At 36.9% G+C, this 25,215-nt stretch overlaps 1 protein-coding gene across 1 annotated transcript in view; it reads right to left on the reverse strand.

The window, feature by feature from the left end:
• The window catches only part of ANGPT1 (angiopoietin 1), a 247,053-nt gene that overhangs the window by 88,449 nt on the left and 133,389 nt on the right, over positions 1-25,215 (reverse strand). Inside the window, exons 2-3 of the mRNA XM_004457536.5 lie at positions 14,705-14,860; positions 5,511-5,632 (exon numbers count right to left, since the gene is read on the reverse strand). Of these exons, the coding sequence (XP_004457593.1) occupies positions 5,511-5,632; positions 14,705-14,860 (278 nt within the window). The remainder of the gene's footprint in view (positions 1-5,510; positions 5,633-14,704; positions 14,861-25,215) is intronic.

The following is a 25,215-nucleotide window of genomic DNA, read 5'->3' on the forward strand; positions in this document are numbered from 1 at the left end:
ACTTTTCATTTCCTGAGGCACTTAAAGTATTAAAATTATATTTTTATGCCATTACAGTCTATTTTATAAGGCATAAATTGGATGTCTTGAAACTAAATATGTTTTAATCATTTAAAATTAATTAACTTAATAAATTTCCATAAACACAAGCAAGAAGAAAATGACATACTTCAAGACGCTTCTTGTCAGATAAGGTCATAATGGCCCAAGGTAAAATAAATAGTTTATATCTTTTACTCCAATATTAGGAGTAAATAATGATCTATATAGGGATAGGACCAAAATAACTGGCCTCCCCCTTTCTTTAAATTTATATTTGTTTGTGCTAAAAGAATAACTTGGCAGCCACACTGATTATACTTGAGCATAACATCATGTCAGAAAAATAATTTTTTTAATACTTAAAACAGACCTTAAATGGACTTATACCCTAATTTTGCCATAAATAATCTGTTTGATCATGGGCAAATTACTTGACTTTTGTAGGCATGGTTAGAGAATTGGCAATACTGCACATAAAGCACCTGGCACACACTTTGCACCTGATAGTAGATAACTGGGCAGTAGCTAGTATTGCTAAAACTATGTTGGAATGGCCATCCCATGTCTAGTTTACTCCACTCTGAAAGAAATTATTGAAGATTTCCCTGGTCTTCACTCTGCTTATTCAACACAGTTATCAAGATAACCAAGTGTTTCATCTCTGTATACTTTGGTGCTAATTTCACTTTGTGTATAACCTGGTGAGGTAGAAGGATTTCTTGTGGAATATTCTATCTCCTGGCCGTGCTCCGACCTTGGAGAAAGTTGAGGTTAAGTCAGAGTTGGGCAGATGCCTTGAAACCCTGCCAACTGACCAAAACTTTAGACTAATAAATCCAGTTACAAATTTGGTTCAGCTAAAAGAATTTGCATTATGACATCTTTCCCAGTCTATTACTTTTTTCCATTATTTGGAGCAGAAGCAGCAGGACACAGACTGAGGAATTGAAAAAAAGTTGCCAATTATATGGTCTCACTTTGTGTTCATACCACTCTCCTATGAGCAGGGCAAATCTTAATGCTTCTCATTTACTTAGGTTTTTGGTTGTTTAATTTCAATTATATGAGCATTTACTGGTCCCTTACTTCCAAATGTTATTTCCTTAAGGTTAGAAACAAAACCAAATTTTGAGATTACAGCAGCATCCAACAAAAGAAAAAAAAGAATTTCCAAAAGAAAGCAAACTGGAAACTTCTTTAAGTCACCCCCTCTAGATTGTTAGGAAAATAAACAGTGGCGCAAATGTTGCTAATCCTATTCCTACTTTGTGCCTTTGGCCACTAGGGACTCAAATAGTGAATGAGGCCAAGATCCATTTTCAACCCTACAATACAAGTGATGCATTTAATTTGTCAGGATGTAAATCAGCAGGACCTCTCAGCATGATTGTGGGGTATAATCCTGTCCGTAAAATATTCTCCCTTGTTCTGCTAAAGAAGTGGTGTACTCATGTAAGGGCTAGCTCCCTGCCTTGCTGGTTAAGGCCTCCTCAGTGCTGCTAACTCACACATCCAGACATAACCCCTGGCATTCCTTGGAGAGGAAGCAAAGCTTAATTTAGATAATCCCCTTTGCAAAGTGTATTAGTTGATCCAAACCAGACCTGGCAGACTGAAGGCATGCTGTTCCTACATTTCAGAAATGCCTCAATGTAGAAATAGCTTCTTATTGCATTTGGAGGATTAAAAGTCATTTAAGGAATAGGTAGGGATGATCAATAAGCTATTTTAAAAAATATAAACAGCTTCATATTTGACTTTGACCTTCTATCCACTTAAATGGGTGAGAGAAGGCACATTGCTTTATTGCTTTAGAAAATGCTTGGCAGAGTTCCTCTAATTCACTTGCACATATGAAAATAAACAATAACAATAAACTGAATAGGGAAAGTATGTTATGTATCATAAATGGATATTTTTGGTTTGTGTAAAGAAAAACACTTTGCTTTTTTTAAGTGGTTAATGAAAGAACATGCTTGGTTTAAGTCACAGGGGTTCTTAACAAAGGGTCTGTGAGCCTGAACTGAAATTAAAAAAAAAAAACATTTTTCTTGTGTGGACATGTTGTTGCAGGTGTGATATTTATTAAATAATATATAGTATAGTGTGGACTTAGTAAGGGATCTGTGGTTTTCATCTGACTGGCAAAGGAGTCCATGGAACAGAAAAGGTTAAGAAGCCCTGGTTTAAGAAGAGATGTTCCACTAATACTCTATTACCTACTTTGGGCCCTTCTACAGGAAGACTGATATAACTATGGTCATCTGGCAATGCCAGTAGATAAAGCACGTTGATAGAAAAAAATGCCCCAAGAACAACATGCGAGGTAATGTCATACTTCAGAGGTCCACAGCCAAAAAAAAAAAAAGGAAGGTGAAGGAAAAGTATACGAAGGATTTCTGTTTATGTGAGCACAAGCACAGAAATGAATTTCAAGTTGAAACCTTAAATCCCTGATTCATTTTGAAATAGCCACCTGGCTAGAAAATAGAATTGTTACAATCCTGGGGGGAAAAAATCATTAGTGATAAATCGAATGATTTAGGTATATTAGAAACCCTGAACTTTCCTTAGATGTTATAATTTAAGAGGAAAAATAATCATCGGCAAGGCATGTATCTGCTGGGGATTAGAGCTCGGGGTCCTCTGAGACACAGGGGCACAATGGAGAAGCCCTTTCTACTTGATCCAGAGCAGAGCTAATGTGAGAGCTGGCACCCTGACTCAGCTTTACCTGTGGAACAGAGTGAACAACTTTTGGGCAGGTCACCTTTCAAAAATAATGTATTTTATACTGAGAATTCCATAGTGGGAAAAGATACCAGGTGCCATATTACAAATCATGATGAAAAACAAAATATCCTAAATGATCTGAATTTAGGGTAGGAGGAAGTATACACATATATTTTTTAATGGAAGAAGAAAAAAAGCAAGAGAAAAAAATGTGTAAGAAAGGGAGAGAAGGAGGAAAAGACAGAGAGAAAAGAGACCTGAGCACAGGTGGCAGTAAGGACAGCATTGCTTTTGGATTTAAGGGCAGGGTCTTTTCGAGCTCCTACTTTATTTTATGGTTATCCTGACAGCTAATGTGTTAGATACAGACCAAAAGATAATGCACATATCAGTAGGGAAAGAAATGAAGAATGTAAATTCATGCTGGCAGTTTTTTTTTTTTTAAAGAGCAGTCATATGTGGTAACATCCCTGGTGAGAGATGGTTAAACCACTCTAGATCACAACCATAAAATGCAGTTATTATGAGTGACATTAGAGGGATTCTTTTATTGGTATGTAAAGATATACAGTCTTCACAGAAAACAGAATCAAAACAGTGTGGACATTAAGACCCAACCTTTTGTGAAAAACATTATGTAAACAAAATATGTAGCAACATATGTGGCCCTTTCAGAAGGATGGGATAATGGTTTGTTTTATTTTCTTTGGTTTACTTTCTTCTTATTCTATAATAATGTGCATTATTTGTATAGCTATAAAAACATACAACATGCAAAAAAGGAAATTGCCATTGTTTTACTTATTAACCAAAATACTACACAATAACATCTTGAAATATGTGACTTTAAATAAAGTTCATTTTTAGCAACAAAACTAAAACAGGGATGGTTGAAGTAAAGTGTACCTTGCACATATATGTGTCTGGTTACTGTGAAACTGCAGTAGTATAAATGGTGCTTTTCAACAGGATTTTCAATTTCAGAACATTTCATCATGCAACGAGTTCAGGGTCAAGTCCTGTCAAGTTTATTTATAGTTACACAGTTAACCCCATGGCACAGTACAAAAGATAAATAAATGTAAAGCTTAGAAGATACACGGTATTGAGTATGAGTCACCCCTTTCAGACTCTAAAACAACAGCCAGGTCTATCTTCTTCATGAAAAACTTTAATTATAATTGTCATTAAGGTCTACCTTAGGCATGAAGTTGGGAAATCCTTCTAGGTTAGTTAGACTCAAGAGACCGTGTGTTATAGTGGAAAGAACAGGACTAGGCACATAGAAGAGGTGGCATTGGATTGGGAAAAGTGGACATGGTGGACGATGGGTATGGGGAAGGGCAGGAAGAGATGAGAGGTGGGGGAGTATTTGGGACGTGGAGCTGCCCTGGATGGCGCCTCGGGGGTGATCACCGGACATCGTGGATCCTCACAGGGCCCACTGGATGGAATGGAGGAGAGTATGGGCCATGATGTGGACCATTGTATATGAGGGGCAGAGGTGCCCAAAGATGTACTTACCAAATCCAATGGATGTGTCATGATGATGGGAACGAGTGTTGTTGGGGGGGGAGAGAGAGGGTGGGGGGGTGGGGTTGAATGGGACCTCACATATATATTTTTAATGTAATATTATTACAAAGTCAATAAAAAAAAAAAAAAAAAAAAGAACAGGACTAGGAGTGAAGAAACCTGGATTATACTTCCATTTCTGCCACTAGCCAGCTGTGTGGCCTTGGACAGGTCACTCACTTCCACTGAGTCCCTGTTCCCTCATCTGTAAAATAAGAGGAGAACTAGCAGTCCTTTTAGAGGTTGTCCTGGTTTGGCATATGGTAGAAACCCTAGTTTCACCAATGCAATGATATTTAACTAGTTTCTCTTGAAATGATGGTCTTTAACATAATACAATGCACAAGAATTGAAACTTCAGGTTTTCAAAAATCTAGATGAAAATGTAGTTAATTATTAAGCTACTTGCCCTATACAAGTCAGTGCTGTGAACATAAACTGCTTTTAGTGAATTGTTTATCAACTATGTTAATGACTTCAAAACAATTGATCTAGTCTATATGCCATACCAACTTTCATGATCCCTAAATCCCATTGTACTTATCAGAGATGATTCATAAATTAAAAGATATGACAGTGTGATGGTATCTGTTATACTAATGAAAGAAATTTATTTCCAGAGGAAATGCCTTTAAATAAAAAATTAAAAAAGAAACACCTGAGTTAGCTTTGTATGTAATTCAATTTTTTGCAATTTTCTGGAAAAAATGCAAATTTTGCCTTTCTCTGGTGCAACATCTCTGTACAATCTTGTAGCTTAGACAGGCTTAAGTGTATGCAGGGTGATCATTTAAGGTACAGAATTTCAAAGGGGCTCTGTTCTCTCTGTTGCTATAAACTTTTATTCTGTCAAAAATTATCAATATTTTGTGTCACTGAAATTAATCATAGAATACATAACTTTAGTGAACATGGTGGGTTTTGAACAACTGAACCTCAGAGAAATTAAGGATAAACTTTATTAAAACAAGCATCTTAGCAGCATGAAAAACATACTTGCTGTATCCATCTTAAACCCTCCTTCCTTTATATATAAAAAATTAATTTGGCTCTGTATGTCTTCTAGTAAATCACCACAACCCTTTTTTTTTTTTACAGTTGGCAGAAAGATGGTGATATAAATAAAAATATACATAAATATTTTTGGAATATAATCTCACCTGTTTTTCTCGTGAATTTTTAGGATTTCATTCGTCTGTTGAAGAAGTTGCTTCTCTAGCTTGTAGGTGGATAATGAATTCTCCAGCAATTGTATTTCAAGTCGAGAGGTTTGATTTAGTACCTTAAGATAAAAATATAAACATTTCAAACTTTAATTACAAATCAGAGAATATAACACAATTATTGTAGGTATTCTATTTACCTAAAATAGAATGCTTCTTTTAAAAAGATATTTCTTGAAGGATAATTGAGCAAAGGGTCTACTTGCTAGTAATTAATATTTTACATATTCATACATTTTATTGGATTGAGGATGCAGTTGAATGAGAAAATAGTTAAATCTATTTTTGTAGTAAAATTTCTCATGTCCTGAGACCCAAGGTTACAGTACAGTGTTAGTTGCTTTATACATTTGATCTCCTGTACTTATAAGTGCAAGGTAAATATTAATACAAGCTCTTAGAGAGCATGTACAATTAAGAATGACTAAAAGGCACATAAAATACTCCTGCCTCCATCCATTCCCTTATAAAAAATGTGCAAACAACTCTTGATGTAGTTTAGAAAGATTCATGATCACACTTATTGAACACCTATCACATTAGGTCATGTCAGTTCTAACAGAAATGATATTTATAGTGGCCTAATGAAGGAGGAATTGTTACCACCACTTTACCACTGAGGAAAATGAGCTTTTGAGAAGGGCTCATATCCACTCAGGAGCCAAGGGGAGAGCTGGGTATCAAACCCAGATAGTTTGGCTCTGAGTACAACACTCTACACAGAAAACTAAGAAGAGAAGAGTCAAACCATTCTTGCATCTTAATCTGAGGAGAAGTGACAGGCAATCTAGATTATAAGAAACACAGATTGCCATTATCCCTTCAACTCCATCAAGCTGGATTTTATGGGAATTGCAAATATTTAAATGGCAAAGCCCCACATTGCTAGTCGAATCTTATAATGCCAGCCTGTGAGCTGTGCACACAAACCTTTCCATTCTCAGAGCAATGATCATATACTCCAGTCCTAGCAGATGCCTTCAGACTGTGTCATTGTCCTTGTCCCTTCCTCTGCCCTTTCCTTCCCCTGCCCCTCTTTCTTAAGGGAGGTAGAAAGTGCTGGTAAGAAGATAGTTTAAAATGTTCCCTATGTTATTTGAAAACACAACACAACTGTCACAGCTTTCTTAGAACTACTTACTGAAAGGTACCTGGGAAACCTACAGGATCAGTGTCTACCTGAAGAGTCCTCCTCTGGCAACGCCATTCAAGCTTTCTCTCTTTTCCTTAGCAGGTCTAAAACTGGGGCTCTATTACATGCACCAAGAAAGCCTCTACAAAAGATAGTGATAAGCCCAGAGCTTGGCCTTGAGGAGGTTGTTAGGGGAGTGGGACTTATTTGCCAGGTTGGGAGAGGGAAGGGATGATAGAGCCTGGACTAGGGTGAGGAGAAAGAGAGATGTAAAATTTAAGATAGTGTCAAAAAAAAAAAAAAAGCTCGGTAATCAAGATAACTCATGTTTTAATGCAACACTTAAAAAAATCAAAATTAATGCACTGAAAGATTAAAATTTTAAATAAAAGCAGAAGCTGTCCGTGCACTTGTCTGACTTGGTCTCTCAGGACTCAGTCTAGCTCCATTTACCCTAGTCCCAGCCCTACAGGAAGGGATGGGACAGAGAATGGCGAGATGGGGCATTTGTGCTTCAAAAAGTTTTAAGCTGTTATAAATCCTTGACGGAGTCAACATAAAGAGGGGTAGGAAAGCCAGTCTAAGAACAACTACACTAAAAATACCTTATATTTTTGGAGTGTTGTAGAGTTTTAAAAAATGTTTTCCTATTCTATCATTTCATTTGAGGAAAAATAGGGACGAGGAGACCTGGGATTTGATATTAGAGTTGGGAACAACTCAGAGAGAAAAATGGTAAAGAATGTGAAGTCTGGAGATACACAAAACATATTTTCAAATATTAAACATTTTTGTCTTAGGTAAGTGATATGCATGCTTGTCATTATCTAAAGAGACAATTTGTTAAATAATGATAATAATACAATGAAACACTTGTATCTTTTGGTGACTTATAGAATAGGACCCAGAAAAGAAAAATATTATTTGTTTAATGAAAGAAAAGCACACTGTCTTCCCAAATCAAGCATATTATGTGCAGATGTGTAGTTAAGTCAAATCTTCTTTCTCCCTATTCACTCTGATCACGTATCCTGACAGACACAACCACCAATATTTATATTTTACAAAGGACAGAGTAAAATATTCTTCTCCATGCCCACTGAGAATAGAATGCAACCATCCAAAACCGAAAAGTCTGTAGAGTACCACAGCTCTTAATTTGTCTCCCTGCTTCTGTTCTTTCTGACGTCTAGTTAAATTTCTGCATAGCAACGAGAGTGATTTTTCTCATAACACAAATGGGATCATGCCATATCCTGTGTTAAATGTGCCAATGGCTTCTTTCTGTAATGAGAATAAACTCGGAAGGTCTTAGCCTGGTTTACAAGACCTGTGTATCAGGACCCTGCTTACTTCCCGCATCTCACTTCTTGACACCCTCCCTCTTGTTCACTGTGCCTCCTTTCTAACACCTCACAATACTCTATTCATTTTCACCTCAGGGTCTTTGCACTTGTTTTCCCTCTGCCTGCTACATCTTCTCCTTCCCAGATGCATGACTGGTTTGCAAGTTTTGCTCAGAAAGGCCCATATGGCCACCCTCTCTAAGTCATTCCCTCATCACCCTTCATCAGAGCACCCTGTTTTCTTTTATTTATGGAATACACACTATCTGGAATCATACTGTCCATTCATTTGCAATCTTTCTGCCTGCACTATGATGTCAGCTGCACAGGGACAAGGACTGCTCAGTCTGGAGCCCTCCAAATCTCCAGAACCTAGTATGGGCATGGTACACTGGGGGTGCTCATAGCTATTTGTTGGACAAATGGCTAGAAAATGGACAGTGAGTTGTTCTTCAAGTTAGGTAATGGTCAGAGAGGGTAACAGACCTACATGAATTTTGAGCTGGCTTTAATTACATAAGCCCAAATCTAAAGCAGCATCTGCACTTGGGAGAAAGAAGAAAACAAATCACCGTCCAGGCTGAGTGTCAGGTCACCACAGGCCAGTTTTGAGCACAAACGCTAATCCCTTCTCTTCTTTCTGCATCACCTTGAACCAATTGTTACTTTATTTCAATTCTTTCCATTGTTGTATTAAAAAGGCCTGAAGTTCAAAAGTGGGCCACTGAGAGAATTACCAAACTATGATACATTTACCACTTTCATGTATGGGTCTATGGAACTCACTATGGAGTAATAAATGGAGTATTGCATTAAAATGACCAAATACATTTCCTTCTTTAGCCTGAACACACCCAAAAATACATCTCTACAAAAAAGGGAGGAAGGGAGGGAAAGAGGGAAGGAAGGAGGGAAAGGAAAGTGTATGTGGAACGACCCCAATAAACAATTTCAAAACTTAAATTTTCCAGAATATTCCACAGAGTAAGGAAGATATAAGACCATAAAATTGAAGATTTATGGACTTCAAAATTTTAGTTTTCTTAAAATAAACAAAAATTTAAAAATAAAAATTATTAGTTTTCCAAGAGAAAGTGAACTCAAGAATTTGTCAGTTCCTCTTTAATACTTTTAAGAATGCCTATTCTTCCTTAAGTTAACATTAACACTGAACTAAAAGTAAAGATTGAGGCAGAATATAAGAATCATGAAAAAAAATCTCTCACCAGCACTCTGACTTTGAAATCAACCCTGAAGATTTGTGTTTCCTTTTAATTAACTTATTTTTTTCGAATAATAAAATGTAATATAAAGTAGGATACCTTGGCAATCTAGATTTTTATAAAAGAATGAAGGCTGATACCTGTGGGAAATCACTGTTTTGCCAACCCAGTGAAATAGTTATTTGTCCAATGATGGGCAGTGTGATAATGATCACCCTACAAGTTATGTGTTAATTTCAAAGGGAGATATGCACTCTTCGGATGGAGAGCTGTGTACACTACTACCCAAACCAAGTGAACTAGCATCAGTGACAGTCTGGCAAGCTGACATCTGTGCCTCTTGATGAGATGCAATATAGAAGTGACCAGAAATCCATGAGGCACTCCTACCACCTTGTTCAACTCAATTTAATGAAGTCTTTAGACTTAACTTGCAGTTTATAGAAACCACAGGGTATCGACTAGTAAATTAAAGGGCATCATAAAGAAATAAGCAAACAAATTAAGTATATGGAACAGTTTACAAGACAATTGACCCAGTCACTTCAAAATATCAATTTCAAGAAAATATTAAAAAGTGGAAGACTGCTCTAAATTAAAATGGACTATTAAACCTTGAAAAACATATAAAATTTTTGGTGAAACAAATGAGGAAATCTGTAGAAATGAGAAGATCTTAGAGATATATTATTATTCTTAGGTGTGATAATGATAAAATATAATAATAACATCACTGGATTATGGAGATGTTTAGTAGAGACAGCAGTTATCTTACAGATACAGAGTTTGCAGGTAGAAGTAACTTGCATAACACAGTTAATATACAACAGAGCCCAAAAGGAAACCAGGTAGTCTGTCTCTAGAGTGTGAGTTCTTACTAGTAGACTTCTGTAGCTAAAAAGAAGCAGCTGCCCTCTGGGAAAGAAAAGTACCTCCTCTCAGTCAATAACTGCTATCAAAATCATTTCTTTCAAATTACTGTGAGGTCTTCTGCTTCTTTCACACGTGCAATCACTAATAGCACTATGAAGTAGGAAGGTGGCCAGGATTCTCATGGTCCTCAGAGTACAGAGAAAATGCCTTCAGCCAATGTCCTTAGACAATGTCCAGAGACATCTCTGCAGTAGACTGCTTCTGCTCCAAATTCTGTTATGACCATTTGCTATCTGCATATATGTATTAGCATCGATACACTGTCCTTAGTCCATTTCCCTGAGACTTGGAAGCTTTAGGCTGCAATACACAGAAACTGAGGGACAAAGATTTAATTAATTCAATCATTCAATAAGTATTTCTTGAGAGCTCACTATGTACCACACCCTATTCTAAAGTTTAGAGGTAGAGCAGAGATGAAGACAGACAAAATCCCTGCTCTCAAGGAGTTTATATAATAATGCCAGGGTTAGCCAACTTTTTCTGTAAAAGGCCAGATAGTGAATATCTTAGGTTTGGCAAGCCAAATAGCCTCTGCCACAACTACTTAACTCTGCTACTGTAGTAAGAAGATGGCCACAGGCAATATGTAAATGAGTAAGTGTGGCTGTGTTCAATAAAATTTTATTTATATAACAGATGGTGGAGCTGGCTTTGAGGTGTGGGCCATAGTTCACTAAGCCCTGTCCTAGTCCTAGTGGGTTAACAATTTTTCCAAACCTTATAAGAAAGTTTACCACCAGTGCATTGTCCTTATGTACCATTAGCAAATTTATTTCTCTGACATTCCAGTTAGGCCCTGGTTAAATATTTATTCAACTATTCTCTCATCAGGTTAAATAAGTCCAGTGGTTCAACTTTAAGAGCTACCATTTGAGGGTAGATACGAGCAAAAATCTATTTCTGTTAGAACTGTTTTTGAACTGCTTACATGTGTAATTGTTCTATTGAGGTCCAAATGATAGGTGTGATATTTCATGACCTCTGAGAAGCAGACACTAAAATGTAGGAAATTTATTAAGAAAAATGCCTGTGATGGGAAATGGGCAGTAAGCCATGGGAGTCTGGGAGAATCCTCACACCTGGAAGCAGATCTAACCACTGTGGAGAAGAAAGGGAAAAAGGGAGGGTTGATTGGAAGTTTTAGCAAACAGTGCAGTTGTAAGACAGTTTGTCAAGTCTGATGGGGAGCCCTGGGGCCAAAGTCATGTGTCAGTGGAGACCCACAGCTTCCAGGAGAAGGTCTGACTGAGTATCCTTGCCCCAATGAGCCAGTGGCTGGGAGTGGCCTCTGGGAATTGTGGCTACCGCACCAGCTCAGTGATGGATTCCAAAGTACAGTATCGGGGCTATGGCCAATTATGCTCCCAGTACAGGAGATTAGAGAGGTATCTTTTCATGGCTGTAAGTAAAAGCTCCATAGCCAATTAATTTTATTGAATGTTAAGAAAGAAAGGGGAAAAGTAAAAAAGAAAAAAATGGCTTAGAAAAACTTGCCACATTAACTCACTTAAGCTTACTGAGGATAGAATTGTTTGGCTTGTTGTTTGTATTCTCTATAGTACCTAGAAAAGCATCTTGCATCAAGGAGGTAGTCATAATATATCTTTTAAAATTTAATTATATTCTATTTCTAACATTGTGGTTCATATATAAATCATTGCAACTGTAAGTTTATTTCAATTTTTTACAAATATTTATTGATTGCTCAGTATGTGCCACATATCATACAGGGTGTGTATATACATATACACATTATGAAGAGAAAGAGATATAATAGGAAAGCAGATTTGGCTCAACTGATAAAGCATCTACCTACCACATGGAAGGCCGAGGGTTCAAACCCAGGGCCTCTCCTGACCTGTGTGGTGAGCTGGCCCATGCACAGTGCTGATGCACACAAGGATTGCCATGACTTGCAAGGTTGTCCCCCGCATAGAGGAGCCCCATGCACAAGGAATGCAGCCCATAAGGAGAGCCGCCCCATACAAAAAAAGCTCAGCCTGCCCAGGAGTGGCGCTGCACACATGGAGAGCTAACTCAGTAAGATGACACAACAAAAAGAGACACAGATTTCTGGTGCCGCTGACAAGAATGCAAGCAGACACAGAAGAACATACAGTGAATGGACACAGAGAGCAGACAACAGGGGGCAGGAGGACAGGTTTGGGGGAAAGGGGAGAAAAATTTAAAAAAAATAAAAAAATATTTTGAAAAACAAAAACAAAAAGAGCCCACAGGCTCAAAGAGCTTATAGATTAATAGGGGGAACAAGCAAATTATTACACTCTTGAGTGTGGTTTTTTTTTTTCAGTTTTTTTTTTTCTAGTGTGTTATTGCAAGAACAGTTCACAAGAAGGACAAAAATAACATATAACAGAGAGTGATGGCAATGTCTGGAGGCAGAATGCTCAAGGAAGCATCAAGGAGGAGGGTTTACCCAACCTTGGCCTGGAAGGACTGATGCAAATTTGGTGGCACAGCATAATCATAGCAGAAGGTGTTAACAGGTTTGATGGCATGGCCCACTATTATGTCCGCAGGGAACCATAGGTAGTTTAGTATTAATGGAATGTAAGTGTAAAAGCAGAATAGTGGAAGAAGAAGCATGGGAGGGAAGCAAGGCCCAGATCATGAAAAGACTAGAATGCCATGGCAAGAAACTTGAAATTAGGCTATTAGGAGTAGGGGAAAAATTAAAAGTTTAAAGCAGAAAAATACATTGTCGAGTTTGTATAGACCTGAGATTTTTGAGATATTTTCTGCATTTTAGTTCTCTTGAATTATTGCTGCATCTAATACATTTTTGTTGGTCTTTAATGTTTATTTAGTTTAAGCTGTTCCACATGGAAAGCGGTTTTTCCCTTTGAATTTTCTGTAATATTTTCTGTAAAGTACATATCTTTGGTCTTATGAATGCAGAGTAAGTTACCCTGTAAAGCCTTAGAAGCATGCATTTTAATAAATTGGAGATTATCATGCTAACAATGTGCTTTTTTTTCACACAACTCCAATTTCCAGGTAGAAAGAGAACAAAAACAATGCAAGATAAGTTTTTTTTGGCAATGGAAAAAATAAACAAGATGCTGTCATATATGTATTTCAAATGTGTAACCAAGTGGGTTAAAGAATCATTGTTTATTTCTTCATATTTTAATCTTCCGTTTTGAATATACAAGAATGCTTTATAGGAGATGGCAAGCATTATGTTCTAATAAAAGTAAGAGAAAATACATAGACATAATTTATACCAGAAGAAGCCAATTTGCGTAGATCACCAAGCTTGCTTAGTGGAACAGAAAATAACTAAAGTCTTATAATTTTTAGTTGCAATATGTGGTTTCCTCCCTCCCATCTTCCATGGTTATCTGATGATAATATCTAGCAAAGTGTATTTCCCAAGCCTTTGTGATTTATTGTTCCCATGCAGTCAATTGAATATGTCCCTATTCGATTTTTAAATTATTATTAAGAAATGTGGATAGAAAAGGAAAAAAATGAGAATGCCTCAGTTTGAGTTACAGATTCTACCCATTAGCTGTATCAATATGAGAAAAATCACCCAAACTTTATGAACTTCATCTGCTCCACAGGACTTTCATAAAAATCAGTTGGACATGTAAAAGTGGCTTGTGTAATATAAAATGCTGTAGCCATATAAATTGTCATTGTTAGCTCTCTTTAAGTATCACAATATAGTCTGTGATGCCTGTAACACAAATAAAGTAAAACAGAAATAAGATTGCACCTTACTTTTTAATTTATATATTTCAGCTTTTGTTCTAGAAATCTAGTCCATTGAGAAAGAATCATCCCTTGAGTTTCAGAATGGTACCTAAAGGTCATCACTTATTCATCAAAAATGATATTTACACTAAACTCTAATGTGGGCTCATGACAGTGATGGTTAAAGGATATACCTAGATTTTGTTGTTTGAGTTTTTTTAAACCAATTCTTACTTAAATAAGTAAAAAAGTATGACATTGTCCATGTGTATATATTGATCTCTCATTATAAAGTCATAGTGAGTAAAAAAAAAGTCTAGACATTCCTGATGAGTTTGTTTGGGGTTCTCCTTCCTGCCCATTGAAAGCAAAAAACCTTCGCAGGTGCCATTAGGGCTAGAGCATGACCAGACACCAAACAGGACAGGTCAAAACTATATATCAAAGGAACCATTTTGATGCAAATGATTATTTTGATTGACACATCTCATATCACAGTTGCTACCTGCAGTGCTTATTTGAATTTAAAACCTGATTAGGTCCTTTGCAGTCCTGTTTTTGCAAACATATACAAAGCTAAATATACCAACCCTCAATAAATCAAAAGAACCATGCATAGCATGTCAAGCAGCCGTTGTTGTTATTACCAATAAACACAAATGTGGATGTTTCCCCAATCTCAGTGCTGAAATGTGCTCTGTGTTTATGGAGAAAGCTAAGGGGGGAAATTTTCCTGGTTAAGAGTTGTCGTCTCTGGCCCCAGGGGCGTACCTGTGTCTCAACATCTGTCAGCTTTCTGGTCTGCTCGGCAGTCTGAGACAGGAGGCTGGTTCCTATCTCAAGCATGGTGGCCGTGTGGTTCTGAACTGCATTCTGCTGTATCTGAGCCATCTCCGACTTCATATTTTCCACAATGTAATTTTCTAGCTGCAAAAGATAAAGGGCAAAGCATAGTATAGTATAAGCAAAGACTTTCGGTTGGGACATGCAATATTTACGGTGACAGAACAAGACACAGCTGGCAAACCAGCCATCTGGCAGGGATTCTCTGCATCTCTGAGATTTGGGGAAGTGAGAACAGAGCATGCAGGAATCCAGATGTTAACATACTGTTAACATGCTGATTATCTGTGTGTGTGTGTTTATTCACATATATAATCAAAATCATAATGAAAATTTGCACTTGCATAGTGCTTTCTTGTTTTTGACATCATCTCATTTAACCCTCCCAGGCACAGAGGATCTTACTGCTCTTTTAAAAAATTTTATAGCCGAGGAAAAAGAATCAGAGAGGGCTCTAATGAATCCTAAATCACCCAGAAAAATGAAACAGAATTAGCATAAAAGTTTAAAGCTAGATCTTGGTGCTCTGGAATTTACATTACACCATACTGACCTCTCATCTCTGAGAAAAATCCAGCATCTCTGAGAAAAATTCCACCTCTGAGACAATAAATCAAAGATCATTCTAGACTGGCAGAAGAGGGTAGGGAGATAGAAGAGGGCAGATGTTCAAAGCATGAGACTTTCAGGGACTGCTAAAACAGGCAACAGCTGAGAGCTAGATAGTTTCATGCTTTTTGGCTGGCTGAAAAAATAGGCACTGAAGTACAGTCAAAAAGTGGCATTTTCTCTTCTCACTTTGCGTGTAGTTTAGTATTTTATGGTGCCACATTAGAGAATACTATCATTGTGAAATAAACGGTCCACAGGCACCAGGAAGAATTATTAAGTGACGTACTACAAGGGAGCCTGTTAGGAACCTGGTAGAATAAATGGAATATATGCATTGCTTGAAAAATACAGAAGAAGGCTGCACCTCCCTATCATTGCAATTAATTCTTCTCAATCCCTACATGGTAACTACATTTTATTACCCAATTACACATATGGGGAAATTGCATCCCAGAGAAGTCAGGTCCAAGGCCACACACCACAAAAGCAGTCAGACTTGGACTTGAGTGCTGAAGTCCTTAACTCTCATACCAGCACTCTTAACCACTTGATAGCTCTGCCAAGTCGTGCTTCACAAGTCGGTTTCCAAATCATTAACAGCTACGTGATTTTTACTGATTTAGTGAACCATAATACATTCGCTATTTTATAATCCATAGTAACATTATCATGTAATAAATATAGTCTAAATCTAAATTCCCCTTTGTGAAACTTTGGCAGTTCACTTTCAAACATGATCTCTTGCTTATTTCTATTTGTCAAGCATAAATCTGCCTCATGCTAGAGAAAATAAAAAGTTATAATCAGATTCATATTGTTATTAACATTCTGACTTTGTTCTTGTTCAATATAAGATAACTTCTCTTTATCCTTTATTCCCAAAATTAGAGGAAAGAAAAATAAAATTCATCTATAAAAGTTCAATTATAAAACAAATATAAAATAAAATACCTGAAAATTATCATACCAAAATAGAAGGTCTCCAGGTCATATTTTGACCCGAATCTAATTGAACTAACATATTTAAACAACAATGGAAGGGTAGGGGAAATGAACCTGGGTCAGAGTAAGTGGTCATCGGATATTTTGGATTCTGTACCATGTGTTCACTCCTTTCCTAATAATTTCCTTTTTGGAAATTATATTTGCCCTCTTCAGAAGAGATGCTTTCGGTGGAGTTGTCCCACCCTAGCTCCAGAATCAGGCCAACCAGAAGGTTCTGCTCTTACTTAGCCAGAGCAACTGGCTTAAGAATGAACAGATACAGTAAGGAAGGCCACTGAGCCTAAGTACTGGAATTATGTCACAACTATTTTACAAAAGAACTTTTCCTCTGTGGTTATAAACTGGTAACACATCAACCTGCCACTATTGTTACCCCATTTTGCCACCACCAAATCAGAGCTGGTCTAAGAATAAAGTCTACCCAAAAAGCAAATGAATGAATGAACGAATGAACAGATAGATAGCTAAATGGATGATAGATAGAATGATATCGATAGAAATATTTTTAGCTAGCTCTACCCTTGCATGTTCCATTATAACTTGCCTAATCTAATAATCACTTCCTGAGCCACTAGTTCCCCACCCCTGCCATTTTTCCTCTTAATTCTTTTTTGAAAAATTATATTGAAGTATACCATTCATACATGAACACACTTAAGCAATCAGTATATAGTAAAAGTTGTGAACTTAGAAAATAACATGCATACCACCTTACAGGGTTCCCACATATCACCCCATCATCAACACCTTGCATTGTTGTGAAACATTTGTTACAAACTGTGATAGAGCATCATCAAAATATTACTACTATTTTTTTGCTCAATTCTTTATTCACATTGACTTAGATTTCTAACACAATTCAAATGAGTCTTGACTAGCACATTTGGTGGATGTTTATCACAGGAGGCTTCAGAGAGATAAGCATTGGCTGTATGTTCTTTGCTGGTCCAGGGAACATGGAGCTATACATGAGCATGTATATCCAGAAAAATGGCATCATGGAGATCATGTATGCTACTCACAGATGGCATTCATCAATTGCCTTTTAAGTGATAGGCAGTGAGCTAAGTGCTTTCCTTTTATAACCTCACTTAAACATTACAAAACTTTATGTGGCAGGTATTACTATAGCCATTTTTTAGATTACAATATGGAGACACAAAACAGTTTGCTTAAGGTCAAGCAAGAACTCCAACTTGGCCTCTAAAACCCACGCTCTTAACCTCTAACCCATTCAGCCTAGCACTACTTAAGAACTCTATGTATTTTAACATGTACCTCCCAAACCATGGATGTTCATCAAAACCACATGGGAAGCACTTAAAAATGCATATGAATACACCATATGTCAGAAGTCTGACTCAGAATATTCAGGGGTGTATACAAGGAATCTATATATCTTTAAAAGCTTCCCCATGTAATTTAGGCAAAGAACCAGTGTTTCTCAAAATGTGCCAATCTGAGAACTGTTTGTAATGAGATGATGTTTGTGGCAAAATGTAATTACCTAGGTTATCAAGCACACTGTTTATTTTACCTCATATTTCTTTGGGGGGCAAATTTTTCTCAGTGAAGAAGTGATGTGCTGATTTACATGCTGATGTAAGCTTTTGACTTTTTCACAAATTAATAACATTTTGTCCAATTTCTTTGAATAGTGTGACTTTAGACTACCCTACTCACTCCAGTATGTCAGATTCCCTGCTTACCAAAAAATTGCAACTAATAAGTTGGTTTCCTGTGGAAATTTCCCTCCTTAGAGAGAATTCATCAATCAGAGCTCCCACAGGGAATCTGATATATTGCTTTCTTATGCAGTTGGTTAGCAGGGGTCAGTTCCCAGAGCTTGGCTGGCTCTGAGTGTAATATCATGTGCCCTGGTCTCCATAGAGGACTCTGACAATGGGCAAGTACACCAAGGTTCGGTTGGAACACATCTACATGTCAGATATTCAACATTCTGTATTATTGTGTGGGTTGTTTTTTTTTTTTAACTATAAAAGTTAACACTAGCAAAGCAAAATAACTGTTTTATGCCAGCATTTATCGCAACCATAAAGTGCGTCCTGACACTGCCAAAATTGTAGGTCTCCAATTTATACTAAAATTCCTACTTGGGCTGCCATGATGAATAGCACAAATATAACTCTAGTTAATTATTTTTTAATCAAATGGGCCTGCTCTCTCTAGTAGTAACTGCCTTTTAGTGCAAAAGGTAATGGCACACTTGAGTAGCAAGGACCATATGTAGTTGATTTAAAGGTTGAGGAGGGGAGAAGTCAAATATACAATGTGTGATTAATAAGGCGGGGACTGCTTTCATCTTATCTCTTCACATTCTTCTGTAGACGAATAACTGTGAAATCTATCTTGATGGGCCATATCAGCCGGGTTCAGGAATGATTTGTAACAAGTTTGATTGTCTTCATTTCTTCCCTACTGGATTTAAAAATGTTTACAGAAAATGATGGCTACTTCAAGGTTAAATGTTTTATTAGCATCTAAGGTGTGAATTTTAAGTTTAGGAGTTGCTGATCCCAAGAATGGTGTTATAAAGGAGACTCCCAACCTCCATCATGAACTTATTACCTATATTAACTATATTGTCAGTCTCAGTGTCTGACTCCAGAGTTTTATAGAATACTGGCCAAAAGACTAGCAAGAGGGTGTGATTTGAAATGAAGTAATGAACAATAAATGATTATTTAAAGCAAGGAAGTAACGCTATATTTGTGAAGTGGCGATTTACAAAGAGCTTTCATATATCTTATCTTGATCCATACACCAACCCTAGGAGGGGAGTATCATCGGCCTTCTTTAATAGTTTAAAATAACAGAGACTCAGAGACCTTAAGTAACTTGATAGTGATCACAGAAAGGATTCAACTCCATCTTCTGATGTTCCACTGGCTTCAGAGCTATGGGAATTACACTGTTGTTGGATTAGTTGGTTGGTTGATTGACCAATTGAATGATTGGTTTCATTTCTAGTCAATTCACTGAGTGTTCATTTACTTATTCCTTTGAGAAGAAAATGCATCATGAGAGGGTGATTACTTTCACTCCACATCACCATACTGAACGTCAAGGTAATCTGAGGTGAGGTAAGAGGCTTAGGGTCATGTACGTGGAAAGTTTATTTTTTGAGCACATTTAATGCAAGGGTATTATTAAAGAAATCTTTCCCTTTCCCTACCTTTTTCCTTAGTATGTAGTTTTTAACATAAGTTTGTTTTCATCCTACCATTCTTTCTTTTAAATCATTGTAAAGTTACAACAATAGGAATAAGAACAACAATACATTAAGCCTCTACTAAGGCTAGAGATGTACTGCCCCAGCTTAGTTTTCTGGCTGCTCTGGCAAATACCTAGGCAGTGGTTATCAATCAAGCTGTTGGTTAGAAAGCATGCTTCCTCCCAGAGCTGGTAGCATTCTGGCTCACAATCTGAGTTCCTTGGCTATCCTGTCCTTGCAATGCTTCCTCTTTTCTTTTCTGGGTTCTATTGAATTCTGGCTTTTGGCTCTTCCTTATGGCTTTCTCTCCCACTATTTCTGAATTTCTTCTGCTTATAAAGAACTGCAATAATCCATATCAAGGCCCACCCTCACCCAAATGGGTTAGGCCACACCCTAACCCAAAATGACATCTTCAGGAAGTCCTATCTGCCATGGTTTCACACCCACAAGGATACAGATTAAGAACATGTGCCTTCTGAGGTACATAATCCAGGTACTGAAGGTATTATGTTCCTTTTTTTATTCATAATCAAACAGAAGTTCTGCTAAGCTAAGTTGACTACTATCACACAATTAGTCAATGGCAGAGCTAGTTCGTTTCTTTGCAAGATATTAGATTGCCCAGCAGATTGTGCTTCATCCTAAAAGAAAGTTACTTATTAAACAAAAGCACACTGCCACCAATGCTATAGGCAAATTTCAGAAACACATGATATTCGTGTAGTGGATATGTAAGATGAAAGCTACATAAATGATGGGGTGAAACTTTGAAAGATAGATGTCTTTAAATCTTTCTCATTTAATCATTTATTTTCAGGTTAATGGCTATAGCATACTAAGAATTGCTTTAGGTGGTAAGGAGGCAAAAATGAATACCATCCTTGTTCTTAAAGAATTTGCAACCTAGTAGGGAAGAATAACCCGTCGACTCATGCTAAAGCAGCGTATGGGAAGAGTGGGAGCAATTGGCTAAATCTGCCCCAGGAAATTGGGGTAATCCACAGAACTAAAAACTTTTAGGTTGGGTTTTAGAAGGTAAGTAGGATTTTATAAGGCCCTAACGATGGGAAAAGCATTGTGAGCAAGAAGTGTGCTCGTGGAGATTGTAAGCCAAGAAAGGATATGCTGGGTGGTTCAAGCAGATATTTGTGTACCTAGAGCCTAAGTTCGGTAATAGAGTCAGGAGAGGAAATTGGAGCTGTCATTTGGAAGCAAATTTTGAAGGAGCTCCTTGGGAAACCGCGATTCTATTCTCTTGAAAAGATGAAAGCATTTTTTTCCCCTAAAATGAGAGCATCTACAAAATAAGGATCAGCTATGCAGTCTCAATATTCAACATGGCTTCATCCATTCATTCATCTTTGCCAAAAATGAAACTAAGACGAGGCAAGTGAGGACCCTATGGTGCAAAAGTTAAGTATGTGCTCACTCCTGTGTGATCTGAGAGTGAATTAAAGTTTGTAACCTAGGTATATCACTTGGCTCATTCACACTAGTCCTGGCCTTAATTCATGCAGCCAATATTTATTCAAGCCTTATATGCCAGCACTCTGCTAGGCGCTAGGATACATTGGTGAAAAAGATGACTAAATACCTATCTTTACAGAGCTTATACTTTAGCTTATACCAAGTACGCAAGAAGCATTCAATGAGGAAATGTTAGTAATATGGAAAGAATATTTTTTCCATTTTCTTATAAATCCACCTAGATGTTTTAGGACTTTTTATTACACAAAATACTAATATATTATCTGCTTACTGGTTTATCAATAATAATTATAAACAATATTTATTAATTGCATATATAAGAGTATATACAAAGTTTTCAGTTAGAGCAACAACTACACACAAAATCATTGCTAGTTGTTATTTCAAATTAAATTAGGTAAAGAATAGAACATAGAGAAATGCACTGACTTCTTCCAACTTATCAAGCCAATGGTTTGTGAAGCAATGTTATTAATAGACAAAGAAAAAAATATTTTTAAGAAGTTAAGATTATTAGTCATTTGTAGTTCACGCAGAAATTGCTTGTTTTGTTCAATGACTGGTGGAAAAGAAATACTATTATTGTCCTTTACTGAGAGAGTGAGTTTGGGGATAGTTCTTTTCACTGAGATCTCAAAATTCCAGTGTTTCATGTTCATGAGAACCAAAATCTGTGTGAGGTTATGCACATCTTACATGTGAAAAGTATTTCTCTATCATTTTACTTTAAGGGGTATCTTAAACTAGAGTGTATCTTAAAGCACAAAGAATATAATTTCTCCATGTAATTCTTATGAAAATAACATTTTAAACCCTATAAAAATTCACAAAGACAACATTCGCTTAAAATATGTTGTAGATTAAGTGGGCCCTCATTGAATATTGGTGCATATGGCATTACTCAGTTATGCCAAAACAACCATGAAATAAAGTAAAAGGGTAAATATGGGAATGCATTTAAAAGGTAAAACAATGCAAAAAAATGTCTTCAATGTTGATGGCTTTATCTAGGATCATTGTTTCATAAATCAATGGCCATATTGAAAAGGCAGCCATCTCTAGGTTTATAAAATAAGATGGCTTTATAAAATAAGATGGTTTTATAAAATAAGATGGCTGAGACTAAATATATTATTTGCAGGAATTTCTATTATTTGAATTCCTAGTATGTTACTTCTTTTACCAAATGGAGAAGTATAATTATTTTTACACAATTGTTTTTTACACAATAGATTGATTTAGTTAATACCTGAAATAGTTCCTATCTTGATGTAAATGACACTAATTCCATTTTCCATTTTGGTTACTGAAAGACTACTTATTATTTATGGAAAAGAAGAAAACAAGAAGAGAGCTGGCATAGACATTAAATATTATGAGTTCCAAGGATCTCGTTTTTATAGGCATGGTGGTTAAGGTTCCGAGAGGTTATAGAAAGCAAGGTGAAACAGCTAATTAAAGTCAGATGCCATGTTGTGGCCACTAAGTGTGTGGGACAATTCAGCCCAACATCAGAAGTCTGTGGCAACAATGGCTGCTGGTGTTTTTGGCCCACCCACAGTTCTTACACAATTCCCTGGTTCCTACTATTTGCTTTACTTCTGCTGCATCCTGATTTGAGGCTCCTCATTCACAATACCAGCTCGTGTAATCCTCCTCCATCAGTTCTTGAGGTCTTGGCTTTCTTGTCTGAACTCTACCCTTGCTTCCCAGTATTGATGACCACTACCTAGTCTCACTCACTGAGTTGAAACAACACCCTGGCTTTTTTGTTCCAATGTTTCACCCTACAAGTAGCAAAAACCAGGAGCAGATTCCCAGATTAGTTCAGGCTTATCACACATCCTGCATCAGTTCAGTTTAGTCTTAACGAATATGTGGTAAATGTGGACTAATACTAAGCCTGACACCAGAAACTATGTGTACAAAGAGTTTAGAGTCTAGTGAAAAATAGACACATGTAGATAGATGGTTCAACAGTGAGAATGAATACTGTGATGGAGTCCACCTCTGATTGACTACATTTTTTCCTGTACGTATTCTGATCTCTGACTGATAGGGAGAAGCTCCCATCTTCTGACATTAGTAATTGAAGGTACATTTGTTACATTGCATGCAAAGTAGGAGTTGAGGTTTCTGGAAAAGCTATGAAAGGCATGCCAGAAAATCCCATATCAAATTGTTCTGCCACTTTTTATCTTGATCCAAAAAATTTTAAGACCACGTGATTTTGGCTGCTGAAAGTTGCTAAAGTCAAATACTGTGCCACCGAGTTGGGTCATAACCCAGGAAGGTCACCCTCTCTCCATATAAAAAAAATGAGATGTTTCCTGGCCAGAAGACTTTTACTAACCTGGCACCTCACTTCCACTTCCACTTCTCACACCAGAAAAAAGTCAGAGTCATGAAACTTTAAAACTATTTATGTATCTACTTAATTTTCCCTTTACATTTTTTAAAGGCAGATGGTATATAAAAATCATATGTAGCCAGGAGTCAGGATATCTGGATCTTAATCCAGGTACTGTCTTTGACCAACTACCTGAATTTAGGCATGCCACTTAAGCAGCTTGGGTTTCAGATATTCATCTATGAAATAAAGGGTTGGATTATATTATTTTTAATGTCTCTTGAAGCTTTCATATTTATTTAAACTTCCTTTATAAAGTATAAGAATCTGCAAGTTTGTAATTTTGATTTATTAAAGAAAATTGAAATACAAATGAGTATATCTGTAAAAGAGATACATATATATTCCTTAATGATAGGAAACAATGATAACAGAAAAACAATAAAAAGCCCTGCATCAGGCACATCTGTTTTAAGATAGAGAGCTAAAATCTTTGATTCTTTTAATCCCCAGGCACCATTCTGTCCAAAATATAGTCCCTGTCTCTGTTCAACACAACCTGGCTTTCTTCCTGTGTATCTTATCTCAATGAATGGTACCATCACCTACCCAATCACCCAACCCACAGGGAGTCCTTCCATTCATTTTCTACATTCAATCAGTGCCAGACTGTGTCCCCTCTGCTTCTTGAAGGTTGCTTTGGCCCATCTCCCTCCTCTCTTTACTCTCTCTACCACTGACTTAGGTCAGACTTTCATCATTTTTCTTCTGGACTCGTTAATGGCCTCATAACTGGTCTCCTGACTCCAGACTTGCTTCTTCCAATCCATCATCCATGTTGAAACAAGAAGGATCTATCTAAAACACAAATTTGGCCTTGTCAGGCCACTACTTAAACCTTTTCAGTAGCTTTCGCTACCTGTAGTTATAGTCGTAACTCTTTAATCAGTGTAGGAGAAGCCCTGTTGTCTGAACTCTGGCTCTCTCCCCCCATATCTGCACTATGCTCCAGACACACCAACTGCCAAACTATTTGCATTTCTCTAAACACATATTAGTTTCTTTAGTTCTCTTATTTTCTTTCAGCATGACTTTGTTCCAACTGTGATGCCCTTTCTCCACCTCACCCTCCTTTATCATGAGCTAGGTCTTGTTTCTTAAAACTCAGTTCAATATGGGGGCATTTTTGAGACATTGGAATTGTCCTGAATGATGTTGCACTGATAGATACAGGCCACCATATATTTTGTCATAACTTACAAAATTGTGGGGGACAGAGTGTAAACTATAATGTGAACTATAATACACACTTAGTGGCAATGCTTCAGTATGTGTTCATCAATTGTAACAAGTGTACCACACTAATAAAAATTTTTTTAAGTATTAAAAAAAAAACTCAGTACAAGCTTTTGTTCCTGTAAGAAGTCCTTCGTGAAGTTCCTCTCAGTCTTCCCATGTGTGAGCTATCTTTCATCTCTGCTCCTGCAATATTCACTGCCTCTTTATTTTGCCCACCTCCCCAGTATACAGTTATCTCCTAGAGGGCAAGCAGTCTTGTTCAGGTTGGTATCACTTAGTGACTACCACTTCCTGGCACACAGGAGGCTCTTGATACAATTTAGTTAAGTTAATGCATAGTGAATGAACTTGTATATGAAAAATGAACAGCCTCCATTGGATATTCTTTGTCATATTTAAATAGGGGCAGGTTGTTTTTGTGCTGATTTATTCATTCTTAAGCCCACC

The sequence above is a fragment of the Dasypus novemcinctus genome, chromosome 14 (genome assembly GCF_030445035.2).
Source record: "Dasypus novemcinctus isolate mDasNov1 chromosome 14, mDasNov1.1.hap2, whole genome shotgun sequence".
NCBI classification, from domain to species: domain Eukaryota; kingdom Metazoa; phylum Chordata; class Mammalia; order Cingulata; family Dasypodidae; genus Dasypus; species Dasypus novemcinctus.